At 46.7% G+C, this 18,243-nt stretch overlaps 2 protein-coding genes across 3 annotated transcripts; one reads left to right on the top strand and one right to left on the bottom strand.

Annotated features, from left to right (window-relative positions):
• Positions 1 to 1,173: 1,173 nt before the first annotated feature.
• On the bottom strand, positions 1,174 to 16,635 carry CGREF1 (cell growth regulator with EF-hand domain 1). 2 transcript variants are annotated; one of them, XM_041756165.1, is made up of 7 exons: positions 16,412 to 16,501; positions 15,416 to 15,592; positions 3,586 to 3,682; positions 2,443 to 2,508; positions 2,294 to 2,364; positions 2,045 to 2,169; positions 1,174 to 1,829 (listed from the first exon to the last, which is right to left on the bottom strand). In XM_041756165.1, exons 3-7 carry the CDS (start codon positions 3,663 to 3,665, stop codon positions 1,386 to 1,388), a joined length of 786 nt encoding a protein of 261 aa, XP_041612099.1. In that variant the 5' UTR covers positions 3,666 to 3,682; positions 15,416 to 15,592; positions 16,412 to 16,501; the 3' UTR covers positions 1,174 to 1,385. The 2 variants fall into 2 exon arrangements, with proteins under 2 accessions (XP_041612099.1, XP_041612098.1); XM_041756164.1 differs by lacking the exon at positions 15,416 to 15,592 and having other exon boundaries at positions 16,412 to 16,635.
• LOC121491877 (translation initiation factor IF-2-like) lies at positions 4,792 to 17,922 on the top strand. The gene is made up of 4 exons (XM_041757009.1): positions 4,792 to 4,927; positions 16,082 to 16,130; positions 16,359 to 16,659; positions 17,771 to 17,922. Exons 1-4 carry the CDS (start codon positions 4,792 to 4,794, stop codon positions 17,852 to 17,854), a joined length of 570 nt encoding a protein of 189 aa, XP_041612943.1. The 3' UTR covers positions 17,855 to 17,922.
• The last annotated feature ends 321 nt before the right edge of the window (positions 17,923 to 18,243 follow it).

Raw genomic sequence — 18,243 nt, 5'->3', positions numbered from 1 at the left:
TGCCAGTCTGTTTGTTCTTGATGTCTGAACTGCTCTGGCTGGGGATATTTCAGAGGCTTTGATACTACAGCCTTTCATCCTCTTTTTCTCTATTCTTCAAATTAACCTCCCTGAGTAGGCCCAGAGGAGAGGTGGCCTACACCAGAGCAGTAGGAGGTACCCCAGACTTGCCACCAGCTGTGCCTTTGGGGGAGGCCCAGCTGTTTCTGGTGAAGAGGAGCCACAGGGGATGGGTAGAGACCATGAGCCTTCCTGGCTGGGGAGGACACTTATCTCCTTGTACCTCAGGGAACCTTCCAAATAATAAGCTACGAGAAAAATCTCTGGACCCCTGGGCTGTCACAAGACTCCAGTCATAGTTCCAGGACCATCCACATGGCTGAGCCAACCTGACAGACCAATGGGCAGGGAGCCTACTCTGTGGTTTGGTGGTGCCTTCAGAGTCCAAAAATATCTCCCCTGTGACCGGCCCAGAGCCTGAAGCCCCACCCTTGGAGCCACCTTGTAGTTAAGGCTGTGCTTCAGCCACAGATGTGCCCCAGGACACAGTGTTGCTCTTCCTGTGAGAGACCAAGGCTGAGGTCATATTGGAATTAGCTAATTTTCATATGGGAGTTGGCCACAGAGGCCACAGAGTATGTTAAAACCATGGTCTCTGCAGTCCCACACACCTGAATTCAAATCTGCCACATTAGTGGTGTCATCTTGGGTACGTTACTGACTCGGTCTTCCTCAATTTCCTCATCTGTCAAATGGAGCTAATTCGACCTGGTCTTAAAATTATTGTAAAGGCACAATCAGACAACATAGAAAATGCCCAGCATGAGGCCTGGTGTGTACTGGGCTCTCAATAAATGGTAGTTCTTGTTAATATTATGGGGAGGGAGGGCACGTACTGGGTGGTGGGGAGGACCGGCTTGGAGCTGCAGGAGGGTACTGGGTGTCTGAATACCATGGGAGGGGCACGGGGAGCATTTGGGCCCCAGGGAGAGGCTGCTCTCTCTCCCCTGGCTTGTCTGCAGCTGGCTGTGCCCTGCTGTGCTCTGCTGGGTCTCAGCACCATTTGGGAACACTGGGAAAGCAGAAACCCCTCTATGAGGCCGGTCCAGCCTCCAAACCCCTGTACCCCTGAGGCCAGGCAGGCCAGACCAGTGAGTAGATGGCCCAAGCAGATGAGTTCATTTGGTTCTTTATTGGTTGTCTGGGCCTTAAAGCTGCCCCCTCAACTTAGGGTCTACCTGAGCTGCACAGAAAGACCTGCCCCTACTACTGGGGCCAGGAAGCGGACAAAGAGTTGGTCCTTGTCCCAACATTCACACCCCACTCTTTGGGGCTTGTGTTCTGGTACTGAGACTTCTAGGGGTGCGAATCTCTGTTGTCAAGGTTCATATCTCATCATTCTCCAGCTGAATAACGTGACCTTCAACCTCATTTGGGGTGTTCCTAGACTCCAGTGTTTCCCCTGGAAGCTCCTCTGCTTCCTTTCCAAGGTCCCTGGCCTCTACCTGTCCTCCAGCCTCTGCTCCGGGGCCTGGGGCTTCTTTTTCAGCCTCCGCCTGTCCTCCAGCCTCCTGTACAGGCTCCGAGGACTCCCTTTTGGCCTCCACCCCTCCCCCATCTTCTCTGGGATCCAGGGCTTCCTGCAGCTCTTGCCTTGATGGGCTTTTTGCTAACAAGGACTGCCTCCCAACATCTTGTGGCTCCAGGGGCTCTCTGGGCTCCGTGTGCCGAGGGGCCTCTCCTGGGAAGTTGATGAGCTCTGCAGGGGTCATGAGTCCGTCCCCATTCAGGTCCTGCATCTCAAGCACCTCGTCCACTACCAGGATCACCTGTGGAAGCACATGGTTGCTGTGGAGTCTGCAGTGAACAGAGATGTTCCCAGGAGCCCTGACCCTCCCCACATGTCTCCACAGCCCTGCCAAGTAGGCTTAGAGCACTTCTTTTATAGTGCATTCACCAAAAGAGTCACAATGAAAAAGACTGAAGTCCCAAGAAGTGGAGTCTCCTTCATGGGAGAAGGGGCACCCCAGCCCCCAGGGCTTACCGGGTTTGCGATCGGAAAATCAGCAGCTCCAGGTGCCAGAGCTTCGGTCAGCATGGACAACAGCTCCAGGCCATCCAACTGTCCACTCTGGTCATAGTCGTGGAGGGCAAAGAGGTAGAGGAGAACTAAGGAGGAGAAGCCGGATCAGAAGAGGCCTCGGGAACAGGTGGAAGAGGCAAGGGCACATGAGAGCCTGGGGTCAGTTCTGGCTCTGCTGCCCCAGGCATCCCCCAGGGCCCAGCCCCTCACCCTGCTCCCGAGTCATGTGTTCTGGCTCCTTCTCCATCTTCTCCAGTCCCTGGAGGTAGTTCCGCAGAAGCCTGGCGGAAACATGGAAAGTAAGCCCCAGAGAGGCTGGTCTGCAGACCCTGGCCTACCCCCCAGGCCAACCCACTCACCGAAGCTGCTCCTGGCCTGGCTGGAAGGGGTTGGGCAGCGGCTGCTGCTGCACTCCAGGGTCCAGCCTGGAGGAGGGAGAGAAGCGCCAGCCTGGCAAAGAGCCTCCCGGAGGATCCAGCCTACCAGCCTTCCACCCTCAGGCTCCTGGCAGCGTTCCCCAGACCCAAAGGGTGTTGTTCTCTCACATTTCCAAAAACCTTGTGGGGAGGAGGCCCTTCTGGTCTCAGAAGCAGAACCTACTCCCTCAGACTGTTTTTATAGATTCCTAACTTAGATGTTAAGGGAAAACCCAAATAAAGCATCTGGTTAGACAGAGGCCAAATGAGGCCACACTTAGTAGAAACAAGTTGGAAACCCGAGAAAACAGTGAGTGGGTGGCCAGACAATGTGGATCATGGTCACCCTTCTATGTCAGGGCCGGGGCCCCAGGGCAGGTAGGTCTCTGGCTCAGCCCAAAGATACCGCCCAGTTTTCCACAGACCGGATTTGCCCCATGACACAAGGTGAGGACATAGATGTTGGTTTTGGAGTTTCAATCTGCTTGGGCTCTCTTTCTCAGTCCTTGAAGCCCGAGATTTGCTCTCAGTTCTGGATGGGCTGCCTCTTTGCCCAAATCAGTCCAGACCCGTCAGGCCAGTTTGCCCAAATCAGTACAGACTCGTGAGGCCAGTTTGCTGGCAGGAGCCATAGCATCAGCCTTTGTCACAGCCACCAGCCTTGCTGCTGTTCCTTTATCTGTCCCTCCACTCCACCCAGCCAACCTACTATGTGGTCTTTACACCCAACACCTTCAGAGGGATGTTCACACAAAATAGGATTGATATGCTAATGATCTCGAAGGCTCTGGCATTCCCACATGAGGTGTTGAGAAGAGGAGTGCAGCTTCTTCCCAGGCTTCACACCCCATTGGAACTGAGCGCCGAATCCCAGATGAATCAATCCCAGCAAACACGCGCTGGGTGGGTGCCCACTCTGCAATGAGTGCTCTTACAGGCACTGGCAGGGGTGGCAGCAGCTGGGGGCAGGGGGCAGATACAGAGCTCAGGGAGCATACACTCAGCCTCCTGCCTCCCAGAGGGGCCCAGATTCTCCAGGGACTCTCCGCATCCCAGCCTGTGGCCCTTCCCTCTGAAGCCCATTACCTCACGGTTCCATCCTTGGGAGCAGCCTGGCTCAGGGACAGCAGCAGCACTAACATTCTCACTGGCAAAGGTAACAGCATCCTTGCTGGAACTGGAACTAGGAACAGAGTTAGGGAGTCAAGGGGAAAGAATATCTGCCACAGAGTGGGGGAATCAGTGGGTCAGAGGCGCCTTCTCCCTGCCTCCACCTGCAGCCCAGGTGTCAGGACTCCTGCTCAGGGAGGAGGCACACACAGACCTCAGCGATCTCCTGTGGAATTTGTCCAAAACAAATCTTACTCCAGACCCACTGGAGTAAAGCTGATCAAGCAGACCTGCTGTGGTGGAAATGGCTCCAGGCAGAGGTCTCTCCCCGCTTCGCTCCCCCACCGAGGTGCCACACCCATTCCCCACACCCATCCCCCTACCATCACCCCCAACAGCCCCTGAGGTGCTCCTAGAAGTGCGGTTTAAGTACATCTACTCCAGTCTAGTCCCTCATTTTGTAGATGGAAACTAGCTCAAAGACGTTAAGAAAAAGGCCAAATTAGAAATGCAGAGTTGCCAAAAGACCAAGACGGACACAGAGGCAGATTGTTAGCTTGTATTTATCAAAACTCACCTAAGAAAAAATCCATAAAGGTTCAGACTCCTTTTTTTTTTTAAAGATTTTATTTATTTATTCATGAGAGACACATAGAGAGAGAGGCAGAGACATAGGGAGAGGGAGAGGGAGAAGCAGCCTCCTCACAGGGAGCCTGATGTGGGACTCAATCCCGGAACTCCAGGATCACACCCTGAGCCAAAGGCAGACACTCAGCCTCTGAGCCTCTCAGGAGTCCGGAGGTTTGGACTCCTTGACACAGGTCTAAACTCAGGTAAGGATTGAAACAAATCAGAGTCAAACCAATGGTGGCCCTAGGACCTGTACACTGAATGCAGTTAGGAAATCCCAGTAGAAAGGAAAAAACAAAGCTTCCCTTTAGACCTACACTGTGTAGGCCCATTGGCAACACAAGCACTTGGTTATATGAAAACAGAGAAAGGATCTATCAGAAGCACAGAGCATGAAGCTCACTGACGAGGCCCACGTGGATGTGCACATCATATGATCTCCTAAGGAAGCACACACCCACCACAGCTGAAGCCTGAGACCCCATCCCCATCTCTAGGAAGACAAATCACCAGGTGCTTGATGGTCTAGGCAGAGGATCAGGAACCTCTGTCATGGTCCTCGACATTCTGACTGGCACGGAATTCTCCTGGGGACATGTCTGTAGCTTTTACCAGATTCTCAAAGAGCTCCATGACTGTAACAAGTTGCAGAAGGACCGCAAGGATGGCAATCAACTGCCTCAGAGAGGTGAGGTGGAGCTGGGGAGCACCTGGCCCATGGAAGATACATGTGGGAGCCTAGCTGTAGCTGTGCAAGTGGAGTCACCTTGAGGAAGAAGCAATGAAACATGGAAGTCCACAAGAAGGTGAAGCTACCGAGAGGCATAGAAACAGCCTTTAGTTTTCTCTGCATACATGGCCTCTACAGATATCATGAGTCTACACAGTTTATTAGTGTCCATAATCCCCAATGGTCAAATGGGTGCTGAAGCCACAGTTCCTCTAAAGGTGTTCACAAACACTGGTTGGCAATATAGATCCTTGAGCTTCGGTTGTCGCATCCAAGAGAAAAGACAAGTATTAGTCCTAAGGGAAGGAATTGGAACTGAGATCTCTGTATCACCAACTGGGAGCCCTCCGAGGTCCCACTGCAGTGGACACATCTCAGTGAAAGGGTCGTTTAGAAAAATATCCAAACCTCCATGTCTGGGAGTATGATGGTAAACATCCCAATGAAAGTAATTGCAAAGCTGGATAAAAATAGAAAGTACCTTTTCAAATGCATTGAGTTGGTAAGAAAGTAAGAAATTCTGAGTACAGTAATTCTGAGGAGGCAATGAGCTTGAGGTCAGCTTTTGCCTTAAGAGTGTCTGTCAAACCAAACCCCAGGTGAATCTGCATTATCAATCTGAATGCCTAGTGCAATAGAGGAGCCCCGAGATAAGCCCTGGACCCACCCAGTGTGAGAAGACTAACAGGAGATTCCCTACATAAAGTTGGGATTCAAACAGCCCGACTCAATCATAAGGGTGAACAAAAAGTAAATGTGCCACAAAGAAGGGCAGCATAAATGTTGCCTATTTTGACCTCAAAGCTGGGTGGAGAGGGCAGCCCGGGTGGCTCAGCAGTTTAGCACTGCCTTCAGCCCAGGGCCTGATCCTGGAGACCTGGAATCGAGTCCCACGTCGGGCTGCCTGCATGGAGCCTGCTTCTCCCTCTGCCTCTCTCTCTCTCTCTCATAAATAAATAAATAAATAAATAAATAAATAATTTTTAAAAAAGCTGGGTGGAGGGATAAAGTCTTGCAACAAGGACTTGCAACAAGCCTGCTCTAATGTGGGTTCAAGGCTTGAATTAAGCTACTTCTGTGATTCAAAAACCTAAAGCAAATCATTTTTATTTTAAGTGGTACCTGCTTGAGACGACCTCCAATCAACTAGCAGAGGAATATATATACCTTGCCTGAAAAACACAACTCCTAATCCAGGCCTCAAATTCCTTTTGTAACATGTTAAGGAGCATGACCTCCCAGCCAGAAAGTCATAAACATACAAGACGCTAAGACACTGTGAGTGAGAGCCAGCTAGCCAATAGCAGGTGAAACCAGACTTGCAAAAATTAAAGACATTGGGATTATTGTACAGAGAATATAAAGGATAATTTGTTTCAAGAAATTAAAGAAAAAAAAAAGAAATTAAAGAGAAACTTGAAACTATGGGAGAGGGATATGAGCATAAAAATGCCAAGAAGATTTGAAAAAGAACTAAATATAAATTACACAAATATAATGAAAAGATTGACTTAATTTTGCTTTAAATATTTTATTTATTTATTTATTTATTTATTTATTTATTTATTTATTTGAGAGCGAGATAGGGAGAGAAAGCATGAATGGAGTGGGAGGAGAGTAAGAAGCAGGTTCCCCATTGAGCAGGAAGCCTGACAAGGGACTTGATCCCAGGACCCTAGTATCATGACCTGAGCCGACTTAACTAATTGAACCACCCAGGCACCCACCTTTTTTTTTTTTTAAGTAGGTTCCACACTTAGCTTGGAGCCCAATGTGAAGCTTGAACTCACAACCATGAGATCAAGACCTGAGCTGATATCAAGAGTCAGATGCTTAACTGACTGAGCCACCCACGTCCCCCACAAAAAGACTGATTTTAAAATGCAATGAGTAATTTAGGTTAGACTCAGACGATGTGAGAATTAATGAATAAATCATCCAGAAGGTAGCTCATAGAGTCAAAAACAGAGGTTAAGCAATATGGAAGATGGAGGAAATAACAGAGAAAATTGGATCTAAGCACTATTATCTGAGAGATGACAACTGATCTATTGCAAAATACTAATACTCCATCCAGGAAACCCAATAATCCCAGGCCAATTAAATAAGCAGGATACACACCTCCAAGGCTGTTCTGAAACTACAGAACACCAAGAAAAAAAGATCTTGAAAGCAGTCAGAAAGAAAAGACAAATCCCCCAAAAGGAAGATTAGACTGACCGCTGACTTCTCAACAGCATCACTGATTTTAACACCCGAAGAGGGCATGGGGGAGAATTGCCATTCTAGAATTATAGTCTCAGCAAAATTATCTTCAAGAACGAGGTGAAATAAGAACAATTTTAATAAACAACAAATTAGAAGTGCCTGGGTGGCTCAGTCAGTTGCATGTCTGTCTTGGGCTCTGGTCATATCTCAGGATCCTGGGATTGATCCCTGCATCAGGCTCTCTGCTCAGTGAGGAGTCTGCTTCTCCTTCTCTCTCTCCCTCTCTTTCTGTCAAATAAATAAAATCTTAAAAAAAATTTTAAACAAAATTTTAAATAAGAGAATTTTCCAACATTCCTCCATTAAAGGAAATTGTAAGGGATCTATCTCAGGAACAAGGAAAATGATCCCAGAAGGGTTTGAAATGCAAGGAAAAATGGTGAGCAGAAAAAAAAATCACAAAGTATTTGGGAAAATATAAATAAACATAGACTGATAATTATTTTTTAATATGGGGCAAAAAAGATGGTCTGAGTTATAATATCGGACAACATTAAGATGTAAGGTAAGGACAGTTGTTTGGAAATAGAGTAGACTTTGTTAAATAGTCATGCAAGAGTCATAAGGATCACCACTAAAAAAACAGAAATGGAATAAACCAGTAGAGAAAAAAATGAATGGAATTTTTAAAAAAATCAATTCAAAGGAAGGCTGTAAAAGAGAAAAGAGAAACTACAAAAAAAAAAAGGGAAGGCAAATAGCAAGCATAAAATAAGATGATAAAAATATATCTAAGTTTCTCAGTAGTCAAAACTATAAATTATTTAAATTCGTCAACTAAGAAATAGAAATTACCGAAATGTGTACAAAACAAAGTAGTTGGGGCAGCCCCGGTGGCGCAGCGGTTTAGCGCCGCCTGCAGCCCAGGGCGTGATCCTGGAGACCTGGTATCAAGTCCCACGTCGGGCTCCCTGCATGGAGCCTGCTTCTCCCTCTGCCTATGTCTCTGCCTCTCTCTCTGTGTCTCTTCTCTATGAATACATAAATAAAATCTTTAAAAAAAAGTAGTTATATGCAATTTTCAGGAAATGAACCTAAAAAGTATAGAGACAGGTTGAAAGCAAATGGATGGTAGAAGTATATATAAAGCAATTTAAAAAAAAGCAATAATAGACAAAAGAAAGCTAGTAGGGTTTTATTGACATTAGACTAGATTTTAATGTGAAAGGCATTATTATAGATAAAAGAATGTCATTTAAAATTCATAAAAATTTAATCCCCTGGGAAGATATCATAGTTCTGAACTTGTATATGTCTAATAACATAGCCTCGAAACATCTAAAATAAAAACTGACATAACACTACACACCTATTAGCATGTCCAAAATCCAGGACACTGACAATACCAAATGCTGGCGAGGATGTGAAGCAGCAGGAACTCTCATTCATTGCTGATGGGAATGCAAAATGGCACAACCACTTTGGAAGACTTTTAGGCAGTTTCGTATAAAACTAAACATATTCTTACCATACAGTCTAGCAAATCCACCAATTGCACCCCTTCATATATACTGAAAGGGGCTGAAGAATTATGTCCACACAAAAACCTTCACATAGATGTTTATAGCAGCTTTCTTCATAATTGCTAAAACTTGAAAGCAACCAAGATGTACTTCAATAGGTGGATGGAGAAATAAACTGTGGTATATCCAGACAATGGAATATTAGTGCTAAAAAGAAATGAGCTATTAAGCCACAAAAAGACCTAGAAGAATTTAAGTGAATATTACTAAGTGAAAGAAGCCAATCTGAAAAGGCAATACACTGTATGATCCTAACTATATGACATTCTTAAAAAGGCAAAACTATGGAGACAGTCAAAATGTTGGTGGTTGCTAAGGGTTGAGGTGGAAAAGATGAAGAGGTGGAGCATAGAAGATTTTAGGGCAGTGAAACTACTCTCTATGATACTATAATGATAGATTATACATTTGTCTAAACCCACAGAATGTATAAGAATGAACCATGTCATAAACTATGGACTTTGAGTGATGATGTGTCAGTGTGGGTTCATCCAGTCATAATGAATGTACACTGATCTGGGATGTTGATAATGGGGGAGGTGTGTATGGGGGTAGAGTGTGCAAAAGAGATGTAGGAAATCTCTGTACCTCCTTCTCAATTTTGTTGTGAACCTAAAGCTGCTCTAAAAAATAGAATCTTAAAAAAAAAAAAACAGCAGAACTACAAGGAGAAAAGTCTAATCTGCCATCATGGGAGGAGAATTTAACATACCTCATTCAGTATTTGAAAGATAAGCAGACTAAAAATAAGTAAGAATGTAGAGGGTTGAATAAAATATTTAATATGCCTGAGCTAATGAGCAAATGGGAGACTACCACTTGAATCTCTTAGCAAATACATGTTCTTCTTAATGCATGTGGAATATTTATAAAAACTGGCAAGTAGTAGGCCAGAGCATATGGCTCAGTGCATATCAGAGAATCTGTCTCACACCATATTATATGACTAACATATAATTACATTAGAAGCCAATAACAAAAATTATCTAAAAAAATCTCACATATATGGAAATTTAAAAGGCACACTTACATGTGGATTACAGAAGAAAATCATAATGGAAACTGTTAAATACTTAGAATTGGATACTGGGAAAATATACTGGGAAAAATACTGGGAAAATATACATGAAAAGAAGACAGGTAGGTGCCCCTGGGTGGCTCAGTTGGTTAAACATCTGCCTTTGGCTCAGGTCATGATCTCAGAGTCCTGGGATTGAGCCCTGCATCAGCCTCTCTGCTCAGTGGGGAGCCTGTTTCTCCCTCTGCCTGTCTCTCCTACTCATGTTCTCTCTCTCTCTCTCTCTCTCTCTCTTTCTCTCTCTCTTTCTCTCTTTCTCAAATAAACAAGTAAAAAATAAAAATAGAAAGAAAAGAAACAAGATAGGTAGCCAGAGCAGTATCAGAGGGAAAGTGGATTGACTTAGAAGCATATATTAGGTAAAAGTTCACGAGTTAAGTTTCCAATTCAATAAGCTAGTAAAATAGAAAAAGCTTAAAGAAATGAAAAATAAAAGATGGCAGAAATTAAGAATGTGATAGAGAAGAACAATAAAGCCAGAGACTGGTGTTGCTTTAAAAAGGACTAATAGGGGATCCCTGGGTGGCTCAGTGGTTTAGCGCCTGCCTTTGGCCCAGGGTGCGATCCTGGAGTTCCGGGATCTAGTCCTGCGTCGGGCTCCCGGCATGGAGCCTGCTTCTCCCTCTGCCTCTCCCTCTGCCTCTGCCTGTGTCTCTGCCTGTGTCTCTGCCTCCCTCTCTATATAATAAATAAATAAATAAATAAATAAATAAATAAATAAATAAATCTTTAAAAAAATAAAAAGGACTAATAAAGTAGGGGTGCCTGGGTGGCTCAGTCAGTTAAGTGTCTGCCTTTGGTTCAGGTAACGATCCCAGGGTCCTGGGATCGAGTCCCTCATCAGGCTTCCTGCTTGACAGGGAGTCTGCTTTTCCCTCTACCCTTCCCTGCTGATTGTGCTCTCTCAAATAAATAAATAAAACAAACAAACAAAAAAAGACTGATAAATAGACAAGCCTCTGACAACTTGCATTAAGAACAGAGAGAAAAGGCACAAGTAAACAACATTAACAATGAGCATGGGGACATAACTACAGAAATAGCAGAAATTAGAACTTAGAGGTTAGAGCTAATTTCCTAGAAAAACCTAATAGCAAGACTGATGGAGAAAGAAATAGCAAATCTTGATAGTCCTATAACCATTAAAGAAATTGAATCAGTGAGGATTAACCTATATTGTTTGAGGGACTACAAACTTGAAACGTATCTAGAAAGCAGCCTGCAAATGTGCACCGATTGCCATGAAACTCTGACCCAACAATACCAACCTGAGGATTACATAGGGAGGAGCTCAAATGGGAAAAAAATTATAAAGATACTTATAACCATGTTATACATATTAGTCAAAGAAACATAACCTGAATGTCTAACATTTAGACATGGCTAAGAAACATAACCTGAATGTCTAACATTTAGACATGGCTGAATGACATTAGACATAACCTGAATGTCTAACATTTAGACATGGCTAAGCAAATCACATTGTATGAGGGAGCAATTAGAAATAAGTCTTGCAGAACACCTGGGTGGCTCAGTCAGTTGGGCTCTTGGTTTCTACCAGGTCACAGTCTCGGGGTCTGGAATCGGTCTCCCACACCAATCCCACCCCCTATGTCGGGCTCTGCATTCATCAGGGAGTCTGCTTCTTTTTCTTTCCCTCTGCCCCTCCCCTGCTCTCTCTCTTTTTCAAATAAATACTTCTTAAAAAATGATAAATATTGCAAAAAATAGATTTGAATATATCAAAGGTTTAGGGGTGCCTGGATAGCTCAGTTAGGTGTCAGCCTTCGGCTCAGGTCATGATCTCAGGGGCCTGGGATTGAGCCCCAGCTTCCTGCTCAGCAGGGAGGCTGCTTCTCTTTCTCCCTCTGTCTCTCCCCCTGCTTGTGCTCTCTCTTTCTCTCTCTGTCAAATAAATAAAATCTTTAAAAGTAATTTTAAAAAAGCTTTAAACTTCTGTATTATGAAAGACACCATAAGTGTAACAGGACAGGCGGGATAAAGGACTGGAGGAATGCAAGTAGGTTTCGAAACTACTTGGGTTCTCTCCGTAGTGGGGAGCTCACTGCAGCCTACCCCAACAGGGGGTCAAAGACAGAAATCTCGAGAGAGATTTCCTACGGGGGACTGACTGAGTGGAAAGGCTGCAAGGCTGCAAGGCTGCAGACATCTGTGCCTAAGCCAGGAGGATTAGGAAGAAGGTCTTGGGGATCCCTGGGTGGCGCAGCGGTTTGGCGCCTGCCTTTGGCCCAGGGCGCGATCCTGGAGACCCGGGATCGAATCCCACATCGGGCTCCCGGTGCATGGAGCCTGCTTCTCCCTCCGCCTGTGTCTCTGCCCCTCTCTCTCTCTGTGACTATCATAAATAAATAAAAAAAATTAAAAAAAAAAAAAAAAAAAAAGGAAGAAGGTCTTGCCCACAGGGGGCTTGAGTGTTCAGAAAGTAATGGCTGAAGGAGGGTATGGGTCCATGGGTCAGAGGGCGCTGGTTCTTTACGTCCAGGGTGCTGCTGGGGTTTTCGGGGGTGGTGGTGGCAGGGTTCATCTGAGGGTTTTAGACTCTAAGGTGGAAGAAGAAGCATATAATTGCTGAGAGGGCCAGCTGGCTAGAAGAGGCCAGACGGAGAACGCCAGAAAGAACAGACCCTGGGACTGATGCCACAGGTGGTAGCATGGCAGCACCAGATGTCAAAGACCTATGTTGACCAGAAGGTGAGCATCCATAGGGAAGGCAAGTATAGATGTAAGTTTGTAGAATGAAGATAATACTATCAAGCACCTACTATGTGTGAGGAACTATCTTATAAGTGAGATGATAATACAAAGTAGAATTACTTATCCTTGTAGTTCCTTAAAGCTTGCAAACATAAAATAAAGGAAAGATACAAATGTTAGATAATGATTGGGAGAAAGAGAAACACAGACTTCCTAAGGATGAGGTGGCACAGCCCAAAGGTGAAGGGTAGGTCCGGGCCCGAAGCCCCAAGCCACCTGAATCCAAACTCCAGCTCTGAAACGCAGTAGCTGTGGGACTTCTGTGCTTCAGGTTCTCCATCTGCAACCTAAGGCAGACGAGAGCATCTCTCATGGGGTGTGGGTTTCGATTTTACACATCCTACACATTCTGCACAGTGCCTGGTCATCCAATAATGCCTTTTTCCCTCTGGAAATTTTCCTGGATTCCTCTGCAGTGGCTTCACACATACCCACCCTCCTGGTCTCCCCCACTGGATACCCTCAGATTGTTTTCTGCACTGCCACCCCATCTGTTCACTGCCAGGACCTGCACCTACTGGAGGGACTGGAGTAATTTAAATCCCTCAGAGCTGCCAAAACCTATTATCTGGGCTTCATGTGTGATCATGCACTTGCAGGTGCCTTTTAAAAGAGGACTCTCTGGTAGTAGCAATTCAGGCATAAAGGGGAAGCACCCCTCAGATCCCGCTAATCCACTCACTCATTAGGCCAAATGTGCTGGTTTGCAAAACAGGTCCACAAATTGGTTGACACTTCTTTCCACAAAGGACCAAGTCCAATTTGCCTTTCCATGTATGCGATCTGGACTTAGCCACTCACTTCTAATGAATAGCTGAAATACAGCTACATGACTTCCAGGTGTATGTCATAAAAGGTGACATAGCTTATACCTGGCTCTGCTTCTCTCTCATCTCCCCACAGGCCGATATGCACCTCTGGAGCCCTGAACCACCATGGAAGAAGTCTGGAAGGAGAAAGAATTTCAAGACTGCACGCTCATGAACAAATCCATGTTATTGTTTCCAGCCACTAAGTTTTTTTTTTTTTTTTTTCCAGCCACTAAGTTTTAAGATGGTTGTTGTCTTAGTAATCAGAACTGTGTGTGACTGGGTAGTAGTCACACGGAGCCCACCTCTCAGAGGGGTTCTTGGCTTAGTGTAATGCTCTGCTGTCACCATCTTGAAATTCTTTCTCCTTTTTTTTTTTAATTAAGTAGGCTCCACGCACAGTGTGGGGCTTGAACTCATGACCCTGACATTGAGAGTCTCATGTTCTACCGACTGAGCCAGCCAGGCACCCCATCATCTTGAAATTCTTTTTTTTTTTTTTAAGATTTTATTTATTTATTCATGAGAGACACAGAGGGAGACAGACAGAGAGAGAGAGAGAGAGAGAGAGAGAGAGAGGCAAAGACACAGGCAGAGAGAAAAGCAGGCTCCATGTAGGGAGCCCAACGTGGGACTTGATCCCGAGACTCCAGAATCATGCCCTGGGCTGAAGGCAGCGCTGAACCGCTGAGCCACCCAAGGATTCCACCATCTGAAATTCTTAATCTTGTTCTTGCCCTAGGCCCTGAAAGCATGTATCTGATCCTGAACCCTGCCTACATGAATTACCATTATTCTCCTCTTGGTCCTACGCATCCGTCACATGTATACAACTATAAAGTATGTATGGTGGACAGAGAACAGAGCTTTGGGACCAGCCCCACCACAGGCTGTTAATTGGGTAAGTTAATTATCCTCATTGAACTTCAGTTACTTTATCCACACAATGAGATAATAATAGAACTCACCTCACACAATTACAATGGATAGTAAGTACATAATGAATTCCTTCTTGCACAAATTAATGTAGTAGCATCTTTCTTGTCCTTGCCTCTGGTAGCTTCTCCATTTAAGGAACCCTTCAGGGGTGCCTGGGTAGCTCAGTTGGTTAAGCAGCTGGTTCTTGGTTTTGGATCAGGTCATGATCTTGGGGTGGTGAGATTGAGCCCCATGTCCTGAGCATGAAGACTGTTTGAGATTCTCTCTCTCCTTTTCCCTCTGCTCCTCCCTTTGCTCTCTCTCTTTCTCAAATAAATAAATAAATCTTAAAAAAAAAAAAAAAAGAACCCTCCGTCCCCACATTAATCTTCCTTAGCTAGAATGCTACTGCCACAAAATCTTCAATGGCTCCCAATTTCTATTACAGTCCAGAGTCCTCAGCTGGGCATTCAAGGCCTTGTATAATCAGCTATGAGGTTACCATTTTATATTCATCTTCCGGGGCTCCATTACATTAACACTTGGCTTCAAACAGAAGGGTTACTGGAGTCTCCCAACATACTTCTCACTTTTACTTTTCAGGGCTCTTGCCCAAGCTGATTTACCCTCTACCTGGAATACCCTGGGCCCTCCTGACAACCTGAGCACTCTGGTTACAGTTCATGTCACAAGCTTAAATAACTGTATGTGGACTATTAATGCCGTCTAAATAATATTCTCTTAAGTTATGCTTCTAACTGTCCTTTTTGGTACAGGTGATCCACCTCTACTGTTTAAAGAAAGTCAAGCTTAAAGGCACCTGAGTAATGTGTAATGAGGTTGGTGTAATGTGATTTGTTCACCCTTAAGACATTTCTCAGCATTTACAAAAGTTTTTGTAAGCAGCAGAAATAAAGCCATTATGAACCACTTCCTAATCATCTCCTATAACTGTAATGCCCACAAATGTAATTTATCCTCAGACCACCTGAAAGCCACAAGTCATAGTTAACAGTTATGATGTAATTCAATAGTTATTCACATCCTTCACACACACTCACATTCATACACTCACATTTGTAGTGACTCTCAGGCCTTGGATTGCTTCAAGCCAGTGCACCAGCACATGGGAAGAGAGCCCTCCTGGCATGAGACCTCTGATCAAATCCTGCCTCCCAGTCCTGAAAGTGTGATCCGGGTGGGTGTCTCACTCTCTCTGGGCCTGGGGTAACAGTATCTGTCTTGTAAGGGCCTGGGGAAGATGCAATGGGATCATGCAGGTTGAATGACGGGCATTTGAGTACTTCCAGAGAATCTAGGATGCAGCAGAGGCCTTTGATCTTGGGTAGCTTCCTGTCCAGTGCAAAACTTTCTTCCACAGCATCAATGGCCATTCCGGCTTGCTTAACTTTCCAGGCCAGAGTCTAGCACCTCATAGGGCAGCCATTCCATTTCTGGCTGAGTCTAACTGTCCAAAAATTATTTTGAACCAAATCCTAACCTTTAACTTATCCCTCTGGTGGCCCCCTCTGCCTCCCAAGACACCATCTTCCCCCCACACACACACACAAAAAAAAAAAAAAAAAAAAAAAAGAAGAGAGAGAGCTTCTACAGCCAAAAAGGTCCCACACCTGAGAGCTGGTCTCCACCCTGCCACTTCCAGCTGGGCGATTCCTGCCCCCCTTTTCTTCATCTGCCAAATGAGGATGAAACTCCTGCCGGCCCCCAACCTCCCTCCCAGGATGTCAGAGCGACAAAGGAGCCACTGGAGGGAAAGGCGGTGGGCAATGGTGAGCCCCCCTCATCACACCTGGGAGCTCAGGATTCTCTCCGGCCCCTCCCTCTACCTGGTCTCCAGGGGAACCCCCTCCCGCCGCAGCGGGGCACGCAGAGGGACTGCCTCCGCAGCCCGGGGCCCGAGGGCCGGGAGGGCGCCCCCGCCCGCGGTCCGCCCCGAGACCCGCGCGTCCCCGCGGGCTCCGGTGGCGGCGCCGGCCCCCCGCCCCCCGCCCGCCCAGCCCGGTGCCCGGTGCCCGGTGCCCGGCCGCCCCGGGGCGGAGCGCGGACCCACCTGCGGCGGCGCGGCGAGGGCTGGGGTCTGGCTTCGCGGCGGCTGAGGCTGTGCGCTGGCCGCGCCTCGGCTCGCCGCCGCCGGGTCCTCCCCCCCGCGGGCCGCTCCACGTGGCCGCCCACGTCGCCCTCCGGCCGGCCGCCGCCCTGGCCCGGGCAGAGTCCGCAGCGCCAGCGGGCGCGGGCAGGGCCGCCGCCTTCCGCAGCCCCGGCGGCCGTCGTCCCCGCGGTCCCGGTCCCGGCGCGGGGGTGAGCGTGCGTGCGCGTGTGTGTGTCTGGGGAGAGAGACAGAGACAGACAGAGACACAGAGACGGCGGGCAGGTGGTGACGCTGGTGGCTATGGGAAGCATGTCCAGCGGTGGTGCCGCTGCCTGCTGGCCCCCAGATGTGCAGGACAAGACAACGCTAACTCACTGTGATGGTGACTGGGGTGGCTGTGGCTGTCCTATGAGGCACTTGTGACAGTAGGCGTATGGGACCCTGTATCCAGAGCGACAAGATGGCCTTGAGAGGGTATGGCCAGTGTGTGAATGACTGTCCGGGAGTGAGACAGGAGAGGATAACGAGTGGCACACGTGTCAGGGTATCTGGTGGACCTCTTCCTGAGTCGTCTGTGATGCTCAAGGCACAGTGGTGACTGCCGGCTTCCAGGGAAGGTGTCATTGTGTGTGGCTGTGGCCGCGGGCATCACTGAGAAGTGGCTCCCAATGAGGCACGGTTGGGAAGGGGGCTGGGAAAAGGATCATCTTAAGGGCGATGGTGGCGGTCCTTGACTAGCACGGAGTGCAGCTTTGCGTCAAACTGGAGCTAGTCTACTTTTGTTACAATGTAATGTTTTTGTTACGGATGTTTCAGACTACATCCTCACGCACTGGCCCAAGGTCTTAGCTCTTTAAAGGAATAACTTATCTCTCCAGAATCTTCAACTTCTCCCTCTCCATCAGCTCCTTCCCATCAGCATCTATCACAACAAACAGACTTTCATCAAGGTCACCCTGTCTTCCTTCCTATGGTAGACACTGCTGGATTCTGTCTTTTGGAATTATGGTTTCTACTGGTTTCGGCAACACCATTCTTTCTCTCGGCATTTCTTCTTCATTTTTGTTATCTGTCAGAGTTCCTCTGGGCTCTCTCCTCCCTCCTCATCTGCTCACATATTCATCTATTCATGTAGCTTCCATCACTATCTGTTATGGTTGGGATTGAACCCCTCAAAAATTATATGTTGCCATCCTAATCCCCAATACCTCAGAATGTGACTTTATGTGGAAATAGGGTTGTTGCAGGTATAATTAGTGAAAATGAGGCCATGTTGATCCACTCCACTCCGGTATGACTGGTGTCCGTACACACACACAGCATGCGAAGATGCAGGCAGAGATTGGAATGAAGCTTCGACATGCCAAGGAGTGCCAAAGATTGCCCATAAGCTATGGAAGCTAGAGAAGAGGCATGGAACAGATGCTTCCTCACAGCTGTCAAAAGGAACGGATCTTTCTCAACTCTGGACTTCCAGCCTCCAGAAATGTAAGACAATAAAACTTCTGTTGTTTAAGACAGCCAGCACGTAGTACTTGGTTATGGCAGTACTGCAAACTAATATATCATTTAAATGCTGATGACTACGAAATCTCAAATTCCAATCTCCAAGCTCCAGACCACTTAAGGAATTGACATACTCTAATTTGGCCTAGATTTTAATTTATAAAGGTGACTGAGTGACGACATGGAGAGGCCAATGCCATTGAAAGAAAATTTTAATGTTACAGTTCCCCTAGAAATAAGAGACACAGCTCACTACATAGGATGACAGGGGGAAGCCCAAGGTAGTG

This window comes from Vulpes lagopus, chromosome 5, assembly GCF_018345385.1.
Source record: "Vulpes lagopus strain Blue_001 chromosome 5, ASM1834538v1, whole genome shotgun sequence".
Taxonomy (NCBI): Eukaryota; Metazoa; Chordata; class Mammalia; order Carnivora; family Canidae; genus Vulpes; species Vulpes lagopus.
Note: the sequence above shows the minus strand (reverse complement) of the source record. Positions and strands in the feature narration are given on the sequence as shown.

Coding starts and splice junctions, on each gene's coding strand:
- CGREF1 (XM_041756164.1), bottom strand. CDS start 3,665: ATGCTGTTACCTTTGCCAGTGAGAATGTTAGTGCTGCTGCTGTCCCTG. Junction 2,365..2,442: donor CCAGGCCAGGAGCAGCTTCG/GTGAGTGGGTTG, acceptor TGTTTCCGCCAG/GCTTCTGCGGAACTACCTCC. Junction 2,170..2,293: donor ACACATGACTCGGGAGCAGG/GTGAGGGGCTGG, acceptor TCTCCTCCTTAG/TTCTCCTCTACCTCTTTGCC.
- LOC121491877 (XM_041757009.1), top strand. CDS start 4,792: ATGGTCCTCGACATTCTGACTGGCACGGAATTCTCCTGGGGACATGTC. Junction 4,928..16,081: donor CAATCAACTGCCTCAGAGAG/GTGAGGTGGAGC, acceptor CCTCCCTCCCAG/GATGTCAGAGCGACAAAGGA. Junction 16,660..17,770: donor GTCCCGGTCCCGGCGCGGGG/GTGAGCGTGCGT, acceptor ACACACACACAG/CATGCGAAGATGCAGGCAGA.